At 46.6% G+C, this 14851-nt stretch overlaps 1 protein-coding gene across 1 annotated transcript; it reads right to left on the bottom strand.

Annotated features, from left to right (window-relative positions):
- Positions 1-12310: 12310 nt before the first annotated feature.
- On the bottom strand, positions 12311-14559 carry LOC112113098 (protein shisa-1-like). Its single transcript, XM_024209275.1, has 2 exons — positions 14292-14559; positions 12311-12792 (listed from the first exon to the last, which is right to left on the bottom strand). The coding sequence occupies exons 1-2, from the start codon at positions 14557-14559 to the stop codon at positions 12311-12313; spliced, it is 750 nt and encodes a 249-aa protein (XP_024065043.1).
- Positions 14560-14851: the final 292 nt, after the last annotated feature.

The following is a 14851-nucleotide window of genomic DNA, read 5'->3' as shown; positions in this document are numbered from 1 at the left end:
GTGCTACACCAGCGCAGCTGCAGCATTGCAGATGCGCTGGTGTAGCGTTTCAAGTGTAGACAAGCTCTGAGTGGACACTCTTATTTTGGTTTAACCCAGGCTTATTGTTCTTTATCTTCAGTCAATTTAGCTAAATAAAAATAAGCCTCTGTAACTGAAATAAGTGTCCACACAGGGGGTTGCACCAGTTTAACTGAGCTGGTGTAAAGCAGTGCAATTGTGTGTGTAAACAAGGCCTATACTTAAATGTAGGGGTTCTATTCTAAGACCCACTGCTATAAGGGTTTGGGAGATAAGGCTCTATTCTTTATTAGCTCAGTTCAATTCTTCTTGTGTTTAGAAAGAATCCAGCAAGAAAAGCCACCCATGTAATTCGTGAAGATTAAGGTGGAAATAGTGTAAATTGATTCTAAACTAGAATTTGGGGGAAGGGGTGGTGTTATCATTAGTCAAACAATACAAAGCACTTTGGTGCAGTAGGTGGCAAATAGACAATTAGGCTTTACTAACTACTTCATCTTCCTTTAGGAAGAGGGTCATTAGCATAAAAATATCCCAGCTTTCTAAGGATATGCTAAGCCGAACAACAAGACTCCCAAAATTAGTAAGGGATGGAATCTCCATAAAAGACACTTATTTTTCTTTCTCCCACCCTCATGATTTGATCCATTTTTAATGGAAATGCTAATTGGGTCACAGAACCATCCCACAGTTTACAAGGCTGCTTGGTGGAGGATTTTTAAAAGTAAATTGTCTCTAGGAAAATAATGTTGTGGGATCTGTGTTGATCCCAGGGCATTAGAGAGACAAGGTGGATGAGGTCATATCTTTTATTGGACCAACTATTATTAGTGAAAGAGACAAGCTTCTAAGCTACAGAAAGCTCTTCTTCAGGCCTGAGAAAAGTAGACTCCCAGCTAAATACACGGTGGAACAGATTCAACACGGAGTCCGGTGACACCTTAAAGACTAACAGATTTATTTGGGCATAAGCTTTTTTGGGTAAAAAACCCACTTCTTCAGCTGCGTGGAGTGAAAGTTACAGATGCAGGCATTATATACTGACACATGAAGAGAAGGGAGTTACCTCACAAGTGGAGAACCAGTGTTGACAGGGCCAATTTGATCAGGGTGGATCAGTCCACTCCCAATAATAGATGAGGAGGTGTCAATTCCAGGAGAGGCAAAGCTGCTTATGTAGTGAGCCAGCCACTCCCAGTCCCTATTCAAGCTCAAATTAATGGTGTTAAATTTGCAAATGAATTTTAGTTCTGCAGTTTCTCTTTGAAGTCTGTTTCTGAAGTTTTTTTGTTCAAGTATGGCTACTTTTAAATCTGTTATTGAATGTCCATGGAGATTGAATTGTTCTCCTACTGGTTTTTGAATGTTATGATTCCTGATGTCTGATTTGTGTCCATTTATTCTTTTACGCAGAGACTGTCCAGTTTGGCCAATGTACATGGCAGAGGGACATTGCTAGCACATGATGGCATATATAAGATTAGTAGATGTGCAGGTGAATGAGTCCCTGATGGTGTGGCTGATGTGGTTGGGTCCTCTGGTGTTGCTAGAGTAGATATGGGGACAGAGTAGGCAACGAGATTTGTTACAGGGCTTGGTTCCTGGGTTAGTGTTTCTGTGGTGTGGTGTATAGTTGCTGGTGAGTATTTGCTTCAGGTTGGGGGGGGGCTGTCTGTAAGCGAGGACTGGCCTGCCTCCCAAGGTCTGTAAGAGTGAGGGATAGTTTTCCAGGATAGGTTGTAGATCGTTGATGATGTGCTGGAGGGGTTTAGCTGGGGGCTGTATGTGATGGCCAGTGGTGTTCTGTTATTTTTCTTGTTGGGAACAGATTGTTTAGCATAAGTAGTTAAAACACATTCTATGGGACAATTTAAGGTGAAGTGGCTGGTTAACACTCTTGCAGTCAGAGGTCAAAGGGGGAGAGGGGGACTAGTGGGTTATAGAATGTTGTAATAAAGCCATCCAGTGTCTTTATTAAGACCATTATTTTTAGTGTCTAGCAAAGTTATGAATTTAAGCTCAGGCTGGTCTTCTGAAGGTGATGTGCAGGTTTCCTGTGAGGATGAGGACTGAAAGGTCAGGTATGGAGTGATCTTTTGTGAAAAGTGTTCACCCAAGAGTGATATGGTGGTTTTGTCTTTTATAATTTTTCTGCATTCCAAGCGCCATGCACTTCAGTCAGCTGACCTGGGCTCTGAGACTCGTTGCCACAGGTTTTTTATTGCAGTGTAGACTTACCCTCTGAGTACCTTTCTCAGATCTGAAGAGCTCTCAGGGTCAGGAGCACCGCCAGCTTTTTTGCTGCCCTCGGCGGCGGAAGGTCCCGCCCCCGAAATGCCGCCCCCGACAGAGGCAGCGGAAGGTCCCGCCCCCGACAGAGGTGGCCGAAGATCCGGCCGCCGCAGTCACCGCCCCCCCCCAAATGTTAGCGCCCTAGGCGACTGCCTAGGTCGTCTAATGGGTTGCGCCAGCCCTGCTCAGGGTACCTCAAAAGCTTGTCTCTTTCACCAGCAGAAGCTGATCCAATAAAAGATATTATCCTGCCCGCCTTGTCTCTTGGAAAATAAATCTCCTCAGGGTGCTGGAACAATTTTTATAGTGGGGGTGCAGATGATGGAAACCATATATATGCTCTTTGTTATTATTATTGTTATTATGGCAGCACCTCCAGCACCCCTAGTTCCAGCACCACTGCATCGCCTCAGTCTTTGGAGAGAAAGAAATGGCATTTGCTTCCCTTGTTCTCTCTCCGGGGACATAATTTTTTAAATAGAACCATTAGAAGTGATCAATTTGTTCAAACCAAACATTTGCCTCTGCTGTGTTGCACTAACTATGCTGACTAACAAATGTGTGTCAGGCTGATTACTATTCATGGGGCCTTTTCAAAAACATACAAAGCATTTTATTTTCTGCTTATCTATTTTTTCCTTCCTATTTGGTTATCATCTTTCCTCTTCCTAGCATTTTCTGCTTGGTACTGAACACTGGAGTCGCATTAGATGTCTATAAGACTTGGTCTAACCTTAAAAAGTTATATTGGTATCCCTGCATTGGGCAGGGGTGTGAGAAAACCACAACTGTGACCAACATAGCTATGCCAAAACCCCCAGGGTAGATGCCACTATGTCAATGGAAGAGCGCTGCTATCAATGTAGCTGATATTATTCAGAGAGGTAGTATTCCTATGCTGACAGAAAACCTCATTCTCTGGGGCATCTGCATCTACACCGACATAATGTAGACATAACATTACTCATCATTATAGAGAAACCACTGTGGTCAGGAGACAGCAACTCCTGATTTCTGATCCCAGCTCCAACAGTGATTGTCTGTGTATTCTTGGGTAAATTACTTTGATGCTCTGTGCCTCAGTTTCCCTATCTGTGAAACTGATAGTGATACTTACCTGGTGCCTTGGTAATCCTAAATGAGGATTAATTAGGTAATGTTTGCAAAGTGATTTATACATGACAAATACTAAGGGCAAGTCCACGCTACAAAATTAAGTCAACATAAATTGTGTTGACGTACACTGTAAATCACTTTTGCATGTCCACACTTGGATCAACATTTGTTCTTGCTTTCTTGGCTTCCCTGCATGCTTTGATTTTTCCAGCCGCCAAAGAGCGAAAACTGCTGTTGAACCCTTTCTGCATTGCTGAAAGTGTGGAGAACTTTGGTTTCCATTAGCGTTTACAGTGTCTTCAAAGGTTCTTTCATTTTTAGTCTATTTCAGTGGTTCCCAAATTTGTTCTGCCGCTTGTGCAAGGAAAGCCCCTGGTGGGCCGGGACGGTTTGTTTACCTGCCGCGTCCGCAGGTCCGGCCGATCGCGGCTCCCAGTGGCCGCAGTTCGCTGCTCCAGGCCAATGGGAGCTGCAGCCAGTATGTCCCTCAGCCCGTGCCACTTCCAGCAGCTCCCATTGGCCTGGAGCAGAGAACCGCGCCACTGAGAGCCGCGATCGGCCGAACCCGCGGATGCGGCAGGTAAACAAACTGACCCAGCGCACCAGGGGCTTTCCCTGCACAAGTGGCAGAACAAGTTTGGGAACCACTGGTCTATTTTGTTCTCATTTCCAGACTGACCTCAAACTTGTTAACACAGAGGATATCCTGGAAATATGTGAAAGTTATGAAACTGCAGAAGCAAACTTGGGGGGGAAAATACAGCAGCAAAATTTTTAAGTTGATAGTGAAAAAATAAGACATTAACTATTTAAATTTTTTAATAAATTCTACTGTGCGTTGCACTTCCAGCACTCATCCCAATGATGGCAAAGCACTTCATGAATATTAGTGCATGAAGCCTCATCCCAGACCTTTGAAGGAGGGATTATCCTCACTTTGCAAATGAAAAACTTGACCAAGTTTGTGGCAGAGCTAGGAACAGAAATCAAATCATCCAAGACTCTTGTCCTTCTCTTCTTAGGGTATGTCTACACTACGAGGGTAATTCGATTTTACTTAAATCGAATATGTGGAATCGATATTGCAAAGTCGAACGTGTGTGTCCACACTAAGGACACACTAAGGACAGTAATTCGACTTTGTGAGTCCACACTAACGGGGCGAGCGTCGATATTGGAAGCGGTGCACTGTGGGCAGCTATCCCACAGTTCCCGCAGTCCCCGCTGCCCATCGGAATTCTGGGTCGAGCCGCCAATGCCTTCTGGGTAAAAAAAATTTGTCATCATCCGTCCGTCACTAACGCCCTCCCTCCCTCCATGAAAGCGCCGGCGGGAAATCAGTTCGCGCACTTTTCTGGTCAGTGACAGCGCGGACGCCACAGCACTGCGATCATGGATCCCGCTGCGACCATCGCTGCACTTGTGGCCGTTCTCAACACCTCGCAGCTTATCATACACCTTTCCCTGAGGCAGATGCAGAGAAATCGGGCGAGGAGGCTACGGCACCGCCGTGAGAGCCTGAAGTCGGAGAGTGGCACAGAGCTGTCAGAAACCACGAGCCCCAGCGCCCAGGACATGACGTTGGCAATGGGGCATGTGGATTTTGTTGAACGGCGATTCTGGGCCCGGGAAACAAGCACGGAATGGTGGGACCGTATAGTGCTTCAGGTCTGGGATGAATCCCAGTGGCTGCGAAACTTTCGCATGCGGAAGGGGACTTTCCTCGAACTTTGTGAGTTGCTGTCCCCTGCCCTGAAGCGCAAGGACACCCGCATGCGAGCAGCCCTCACTGTCCAGAAGCGAGTGGCCATAGCCCTCTGGAAGCTTGCAACGCCGGACAGCTACCGGTCAGTCGCGAACCACTTTGGTGTGGGCAAATCTACCGTGGGGGTTGTTGTCATGCAAGTAGCCAAGGCAATCGTCAAGGTACTGCTCCCAAAGGTAGTGACCCTGGGAAACGCGCAGGTCATCATAGATGGCTTTGCCGCGATGGGATTCCCAAACTGCGGTGGGGCTATCGATGGGACTCACATCCCTATCCTGGGACCGGACCACCAGGCCAGCCAGTACATCAATAGAAAGGGCTACTTTTCAATGGTGCTGCAAGCACTGGTGGACCATCGGGGACGGTTTACAAACATCTACGTCGGATGGCCGGGCAAGGTTCATGACGCTCGCGTGTTCAGGAACTCTGGTCTGTTTAGACGGCTGCAGGAAGGTATTTACTTCCCAGACCACAAAATAACTCTTGGGGATGTGGAGATGCCTACAGTCATCCTCGGGGACCCAGCCTACCCGCTAATGCCCTGGCTCATGAAGCCCTATACTGGCGCCCTGGACACAGAAAAAGAACTCTTCAACTACCGGCTGAGCAAGTGCAGAATGGTGGTGGAGTGTGCTTTTGGCCGTCTCAAAGGGAGATGGAGAAGCTTACTCACTCGCTGTGATCTCAGTGAAACCAATATCCCCATCGTTATTGCAGCTTGCTGTGTGCTCCACAATCTGTGTGAGAGCAAGGGGGAGACCTTTATGGCGGGGTGGGAGCTAGAGGCAAATAGCCTGGCTGCTGATTACGTCCAGCCAGACAGCCGGGCCATTAGAAGATCCCAGCGGGACGCCCTGTGCATCCGGGAGGCTTTGAAAGCTAGGTTCCTGAGTGAGCAGGGCAACCAGTGACTTTTCAGTTTGTGGACAGAAAAGCTGAACCTGCCCCCGTTTCTTTACCCAGTTCATTTTGACTATCCTCTCCAGTTACATACCCCCTTCACCCCCTTCCCCTTCCCAAAAAATAAAATCATTTCGATTTTGTTAATGAACACCGTTGTCTGTATTGCTGTTTTCGCGGGAATATTTTAAACCGGGGACGCAGACTGTGGCGGGGGGCGGGTTTAGTGTTCTGATGCAAATGATGCTTCTAAACTCCCGGAATGACAGGCTCCGCACTGGTGGACTGGTTATTTCAATGGAGCCTGCCAGCACTCCTGGGGGGGACTGTGTGTATGTGTCGGCTATGTGACTTTCTGGCAGGGGGGGTAGGGTTACAGATCCCCTGCTGCGTGGATCTGTGAGCCAGGATAAGGACCGCTGCATAAGATCTGTAACCGCCCTCCCCCACCACAAAGTAACAGAGCAACCCCCCCCCCCAGAACATGAAAACCACCTCCAAGACTGACCAGGGTAACCAGTGACCGCACTGTGTATGTGTCCTGATGCTGGACCTGACACCGCCTCTGTACCCTGCTAAAGGTCACTGTCCTGTCCAATTACCAAGCCCCTTCCCCCCCTCCAGACAGACTCTCCCTCAAAAGAACCTGACTGAAACAGTAATGAACAGAAACAAACATTTTATTGCGAACCAGACATGAAACGTGGGGGGTGAAACTTGGACGGGGGCTTGTGTGAGGTGGGTAGGAAAGGACTTATGAAATTTTGGGGAATGTCAGCCTTCTACTGCTAGAGCAGTCTGCAGGGGTTGATTGAAAGTTTTAACGGCCCTTGCCGCCCCTCCTTCTTTGGACTTTGGGTGAGGGTGGTGTGGGACTTGGTGGCGGGTGAGGGCGGTTACAGATAGACTGCAGCGGGGCTCTGTCCTCCTGCCTCCGGTCTTGCAGAACATCCACAAGGCGCCGGAGCGTGTCCGTTTGCTCCCTCATTAGTCCAAGCAGCTTTTCAGTAGCCTGTTGGTCCTCCTGACGCCACCTCTCCTCCCGTTCCATGACTGCTCGGTGCATTTGTGACAAGTTCTCCCTCCACTGTGTCTGCTGGGCTGCCTGGGCTCGGGAGCAGCCCATTAGTTCTGAGAACATGTCTTCACGCGTCTTCTTCTTCCTCCGCCTAATCTGCGCTAGCCTCTGGGAGTGTGCTGACAGGCTGGGTTGGGAGACAGTCGCAGATGTGTCTGTGTGAATTTTAAAAAGGGAGTGAATTCCTGAGACAGATAAATGAAATTGTATACAAAGAACCTAGTCTTTCTCTGTGAACAAGACCATGCACTGAACCTCTCACATGCGCACTCAGGACAAGGTCGAATTTTCGGCCGTCGCCTTCAGTGCCTGTGGACTTGCGGAGGTCTTGGAGTGTTCAGAGAACTGTGGCTGGAGACCTGAACTTCTGGAGCGGGCAATAATGGTAAGCCGCAGACTTGTGGCTGCTTAAAACTCCAGCAGTAGCACTGGCCTCCTTTCACATTGAAAGCAATGCCAGTCTCTGCTGCCAGCAATCAGGACAGCATCAACTCTGCCCCTGTCCCACCCCCTCGCGGCTGTCCCAGGGAAAGATCCCTGTATGCTGCCCCTCTCCCTCCACCGCGTGGCTGTAAAGCAGTCCCAATACTAACATTCCCCTCCCTAATTCAAAGCAGGGCGTCATGAGCGACATCACCCTCCTGAGGATCCCGGACACCCAGAGAGAACGCATGCTGCGGGAAAGCATGCAGAAACCGGGGCCGTATGCCGCTATGTTATGTCGTGCGATGATCCCGGAGTACTTGATTGTGGCGTGGAGGGGACATGTCTGCTACCACGGAGGGCCCACTAAGATCGCCCTACCCCGGAACCTGATCAACAGGCTTGAGCTCTACCTCCACGAGACCTACGAGGAGTTCTCCTACGAGGATTTCTCGTCGATCCCCGGCCACATTGACCGGATTTTCGCGTAGGTGCACTGGGACTTTGGAGTGGAGCGTCTTGGGCCTGGGAATCATGTAGTAACGGACATTGTGAAATTTTTTTAAAATACTTGGGACTAAATTGAGAATAGCCTAAGACAGAGAAATCATGAAAACCCATTTGTTACCTTTGTTAATATTCCTGTTTTGTACCTGATTATTTTTTTACTAGTTTACAGCACTTTTATAAATATACATTGTTAAGAGTATAAATATTACCGTTCTGTTTTAAATAAATGTTTACATGTTTACAGCACTTACTGCTTGATCCGTCCCCTGATTCTGTGTCCGGGGTAAGGGATGGGGACGGTTGGTAGGGGATCTCGGTAAGGGTGATGAAGAGCTCCTGGCTGTCGGGGAAATCAGCGGTGCCAGCGCTGTCGACTGCCTCGTCCTCCTCATCTCCTTCCTCCTCTTCCCCGTCCGCTGAGGAACCGGCCGCGGACAATATCCCATCCTCGGAGTCCACGGTCAGGGGTGGGGTAGTGGTGGCGGCCGCTCCCAGGATGGAATGCAGTGCCTCGTAGAAACGGGATGTGTGGGGCTGGGATCCGGAGCGTCCGTTAGCCTCTTTGGTTTTTTGGTAGCCTTGTCTCAGCTCCTTGATTTTCACGCGGCACTGCGTTGCATCCCGGCTGTAGCCTCTCTCTGCCATGGCTTTGGAGATCTTCTCGTAGATCTTAGCATTCCTTCTTTTTGAGCGCAGCTCTGAAAGCACGGACTCATCGCCCCACACTGCGATGAGATCCAAGACTTCCCGATCAGTCCATGCTGGGGCCCTCTTTCTATTGGATTGCACGGCCATCTCTGCTGGAGAGCTCTGCATAGTTGCCACTGCTGCTGAGCTCCCCTCGATGTCCAAAGAGGAACTGAGATTCAAACTGCCCAGACAGGAAAATGAAAATGAATTCAAATTTTCCCGGGGGTGTGGCTGGTCAGAGCATCCGAGCTCGGACTGCTGTCCAGAGCGTCAACAGAGTGGTGCACTGTGGGATAGCTCCCGGAGCTATTACCGTCGATTTCCATCCACACCTAGCCTAATTCGATATGGCCATGTCGAATTTAGCGCTACTCCTCTCGTTGGGGAGGATTACAGAAATCGATTTAAAGAGAGCTTTATGTCGAACTAAATGGCTTCCTGGTGTGGACGGGTGCAGGGTTAATTCGATATAACGGCGCTAAAGTCGACATAAAAGCCTAGTGTAGACCAGGCCTTAGAGAGATCATTTGCTATTGGAAACTGCCTTCAGAATCAAGGTTTTGATGTTTCAGGGCAATATTATAATTGAGAACATACACCTGTGTTGCACATCTCACAATATTCGGTGTTTTTCTTAAAGCCTCAGCTTCTGGAGTCAAGTGATCACAGTGGAATCTCAGCTTTCAGTAAAAAGAAAATATGTCTAGCCCTCATGCTTTTTAACTAAATCTTGCAAACGTGAACCACTAGTACCCTAAAAGCCCAAGAGTCAGCAGGCAAATAGAGAACCCACTTTATTTTTTAAGTCTCACGATCTTTAAATCGATCTTGTGATGGGGCGGACTCATATTTTTAAATGCTTGAGGGTTAGCAATACTAATTGACTGAAATTAAGTTATAATCGGAGGAGGCAGGGTATATAATATAACCAGTTTAAAACAAATGTCTGGCATGTACACACTTGATCAAATTAGAAAGGTAAATACAGTCCATGCTCCCTTGCAGTGACTGGTAGCAATGCTTGCTGCCAATAAGGTGCTGTTTAACACCCCTGTAAGCTATGCATTCTGTTAACACTTCACTGTATGGATTTTGGACCCTAAAACTAGAGCTGTAACATCCATTTTCATTGTAACGTACCTTTGTATCTCTAAACAGGAAGGAACATGGTAGAAATACTCCATAAATAACTGGATTTAGGTTCTGTCCTCATGGGTGTTAGTCCTTATCTGATCTTTTTATTAAGAAAAAGGACATGGAATGGAATCCACCAAAATGTGAGACCATAGACAACAGTCCCTCTAAAAATAGGCATTTAGTTAAAGCAAATGCACAGCTACATGTTACCATTCTTATCACACACATCTGGGTGCTGTGAAATCCAATCCATGGTGAAAATAGATCCTCAATTACTTTCAGTGACAGGGCATTGAGTGACATGACAAACTAGGCTCAGCCTCCCTCAACACAATTAAGCTTTGGTTGGTACTTTATATTGGTGGTCTTCCTTCTTCATCCTCATTTAAAAAAAAATCCAATAACTAATTTTGAGTAAATTCAAAATGCTTCGTGTCATGTAAACATTTATTACTTCTTTCCCTGTACAGCACACAGATTAGGCCCAAAGTTACATCCCTTACAGCAAACTTTGATATACTAGGACCAATTTCCCCTTCTCTTACTCTACTGTAAGTCCATTAATTTCAGTGGAAATACTCTTGATTTACACCAGTGCAAATGAGGGGAGAATTGAGCCTATTATTTTACCAGAATGCATTGCTTCCCCCACTACAAGCCAGGGTACTAAGAAATGTATGCCCTTTTTAGCATCTATATGATGGGATACATTACACAATAGAATTAGATGTGAGATGCCTCCACATCAATACAATACAAATACAAATATTCTGATGGATTTTATGTTTACAGAACAGATTATTTAGCCCCATCTGCTTCCAAGGGAAGTCATCAAAGCCTCTTTATTATACAGATTTTAAGATCCTGACCAATCAGCTGAAGATTAAGTTCTTGTGTTTTACTCACAACTTTAATCCTTGGCACCTGCTCCTGCTGGCAATGTCTGTGGAGTTATTTGAATGTACCTCTGGTGTAATTATTCTCCGGTTTCTTTGACCAAAGGAAGTGTTAGATACTCCAGCAGCTGGGATCAACATATTTTGTCAACCTCTTCATATCAGCATCCTGCTGTTAACTCCTGCTGTGAAGGATGGCTGCATTTAGGCAGTGCACATCTGAAGATAATTCCTTATTGAGAGTGTAAACAGTATTTTAAGTGAAAATAGATAGGGTTTTCTTCTCTACTAGAAGCTAAAGAAAAAGGAAGTAGTGTTATATAGGTGGAGGGTCTTGCCACATTTCACTCCTTTTTACCACCCAGTTATAAAAAAGATCATAATGTCTTATAATCAGTTAATAGGTCTCTTTTTGTTGCTGTTGCATAGCTAGAGTTACACTAAACCATTACAAGACAGAGAGCAACAAATACACCAGCACAAAGTTATTTCCCCCCACCCCAATAATCTGCACAGACACAAAGTGCATTTTACAAAAAGTTTTGGCCTAAAAGCTGCTCCTGTAGCAGCACTTAACTGACAGCTCTTCAGCAACATGTTCAGTCTTAGAGTCACCATCAACTTGACATCCAGTCAATTTGGGGGGAGGCGGGGAAGGTAAAAAGTAGTTTCAGATACTCCACCTGCTCCCTAGTCCCTCTGCCAGCTTTTGCTTTTGCTGTCATTCACATTTTCTGAACGTTATTTTGTGCCCTGTCAGTATGGGCCCATGCAAACAACAGTGAAACTGACTATGCCTAATGCTAATACATGCATAGTATAGTCACAGTAAGAAAGAAAAACAAGACTTTTCATTCTCCCCTCTAATCCCTTTTGCTTAGAATAAGCTTGTGTTGAAACAGTCAGATGTAGATAAAAATTCAGGCAAAGACATGATTTGACAATGTCCCTTTAAGATAAAACAACTAGTTTTTAATCAGAGAAAGTACTCTACAAGCCATTTTAAATATAATGCAAAATTAGTCTTATTAAGATTGCAGAATGGCTAAGGCATTTGGTAATGGGTAAGAGATCCCTGTAGGTAGCTGGGTTCAAATTCAGCCTAAGTTAGTAACTGACCAAGAGTTCCAAGATCAGCTGGCTGTTCAATGCCTATGCGAAGGAGTATGGCAATATTGCTCCAGTTCCCAGTGGACAGCTGTCCACAATTAAAACCCCCACCAAGATTAGCCCTGCCATGAGAAAACATGCCAATAAATGAATGAACTATGGAGACTGAACCTGAGCCCCAAGGTAGTACATACTGAATTAACTGGTTAAACAATTAAAACGAGACCTATTTTTCCCAAATAGATATAAAGACAGGATTCTCATTTCACACATGCTAATGATTTCAGAAGTTTGTATTACTTCCCGCTTGTTACTTTGTCCAAAAAGCACCCTACATTTTTACAATAGGGAGTTCTGCAGTTACAAGTCATCTTAGACATGAGCGCCTGAGTACATTGTTTGGTCACCAGGCATGGCACTTACAGGAAAATGATAGTAAGAAGTTTGTCCATAGACTGCTCTATTAAGGAAAGATGCTGGAGTTGTTATGATAGTATGATCAGTTGGTATTCCATAAGTAGTACATGCAGGCTGCAAAAGGGATCCATTGGTTGATGTAGGAGGCAAGAACTGGGCTCCTTGAGAGGACCCTATGATGGGGAAAGGTGGAGCCATGCTCAGGCAGATGTTATTGGTCTGAGGATGACTACCCAAGGAGCATCTGGTGGCTGAACTGGAGAACCAAGGAGGAGCAGCAGCTTCCAGCAGCCGACTCTGGATTGGTGCAGGCCCATGTTGCTGCTCTTCATCCTGGGATTTCAGGCATCTACAGCAGCAAATACCAACGAAGGCCCCAATGACAATGAAAGCCACAAATATGGACCCAACGAGGAGGAAAGGTAAGTACATGGGCACTGGAAATGGAAAATACAGAGCGAGAAGTCAGTCATTTAGTCTTTACTAAGGTCCTCATTTAAAGAAGTTTCCCTAGCTATATCATGTTTCAGACCTAGAGGCTTCACTAAATCTTTAAAGCATCACCACAAAGTCTTACACCCTACCAGCAAGGGTTCTGAGCCCATTAACTCTCCAAATGAATAGCAGGACCAAGATGGGGTCTTGCCAATGAGAAACTAGAATGAAGTTTTTGCCTAAGCCCAGGTATTAGGTCAGAGGTGGGCGCCATTGCCTTTCCAAATTATGATAATCATTTACACCTATGCAGAGTGCTTTTGAGACTAGTATTCTGATCTGGTAGCATTTCACACCTATTGTTTTCAGGTGTAAGTGACAATACAAGATGCAAAGGACCAGAGAATTGAGCCCATAACTTGTTTACTTTATAGAATTAGTGATGAATGCCATGTAGAATCTACCTGTACAGGACAGGAGTTTAGATACGGTCACTAAGCAACTCTAGATCTTGCAATCCCAATTTTTACAAACCAAAAATTCACCATTTTAGGAAACTTGTAAGGAACCAGAGGCCTCTGAGCACCCAGCACATTAGCAGTCACAGCAGCCCACATTATGCTTTCTTCACCTTGGAACATAAATCCTAGAGCTTGGCTCAATGGCTTTTTGGTGCCTGGTCACTCCTTCGCATTTACACTAAGCCCCCAAATGCTAAACTAAAAGAACCTCAGCTGAAGCCTGGTTTCCACCCCACATCGTTCATTAGCTCTGGCCTGCATCACTAGAATTTAGTCTAAGGTTTCCTCACACTCAGCTCTGCTTATAGATCACCCATTTCCCTCCTCCTTCCCAGACAGTACCTTAGGGCTTGTCTACAGTTGGAAGGTGTTTCTGATTAAAGCAGGGTCTGAATTTAAAGTGCAACGGCATTCATGAATGGCTCCAGGGAGTTTGGGTTAAGCTGAACAGGAACAAGGCATTCATTCCAGAATAAGTGTGTCCACACATGGAGTTTAGAGTTAGTCAGGAGAAGTTAACCAGGAATTACTCCATGAGTAGACTAGCCCTTAATTAGCATAGCCTAATGCCCCAGCAGTTTTCTGCCAATACCAGCTATGGGGCACTTTGTATTCTACAAGGGAACTAGACTTCCATTTTAAAATGATGGGGGAGGGCGGCCCAGAAATACTCTTCTTTACTCACTTGCTATAGCTCATTCCCCTTTAAACAGGGTCCCACCGTGGGTCAAGTTGTCTAGAGCTTTAAAGAGGGAGCAGACTTGAGTTGAGCAGCTGGAGCTTTGAAGGTGGTGAAGGGGGGGATTAGATGTGGAACTGCAGAGGGAAGCACGGGCTGGTTGGGTAAGATATGGAACTGTAAAGGGAGAGTTTTGGAGTGGTGGATCTAAAAAGCATTCCAGCTCCCTAAGTGCACTGCAGAACCCAGGTCTCTGATGAAGTCCACCCCTTATCCTGCAGGTGCAGAAGGAGCCTGTTACCTGATGGAGGCTTGGGACTGGTCTGGTGATGGTCACTAGGACACAAGCCTTGGTCCAGCCGAACCTCTCTGGTTGAGCAGCAGTAGCGCAGGTTGCAGGTGCCGCAGCATAGAGTAGCCTCTGGGCTGTCGTAGTGCTCTGGGCACCGAAAGCCCCTATGCCAGAGCTGTGAGCTGTCCGCCCAGCCATGGCAGTACTCTCCATCCTGCCCAGAGGTGCCCCCCAGAGTCAGCAACAGCACCAGGACACACAATGGGCCCCTCTCCATGACACAGAAACCTTCGGGCTTCCTGCCTTTCGCCCCCTCCGTCAGAGGACTCAGACTGGAGACCTCCCTAGCCTGTCCCTTGATTAGTCCACGTGCTCTGAACTCCCCAGTTGCTTAGGGCACTCCCGAGCAGCCCAGACCAGGCTCCCTCCCGATTCTATTAGCCACCAGGATGCCCCTGCACCCGCAATCAGCCCACCAGGATGTATGGCTGCCTCCTCCCGCCAGTCTGTGAGCTGTTTGTACTGCCTTCCCACAGCCTGGTGTAAAGCTCTGCTCAGCTCAGCCCTCA

Source organism: Terrapene carolina, unplaced genomic scaffold (assembly GCF_002925995.2).
Source record: "Terrapene carolina triunguis isolate 2854851 unplaced genomic scaffold, T_m_triunguis-2.0 Scaffold131, whole genome shotgun sequence".
Classification (NCBI taxonomy): domain Eukaryota; kingdom Metazoa; phylum Chordata; order Testudines; family Emydidae; genus Terrapene; species Terrapene triunguis.
Note: the sequence above shows the minus strand (reverse complement) of the source record. Positions and strands in the feature narration are given on the sequence as shown.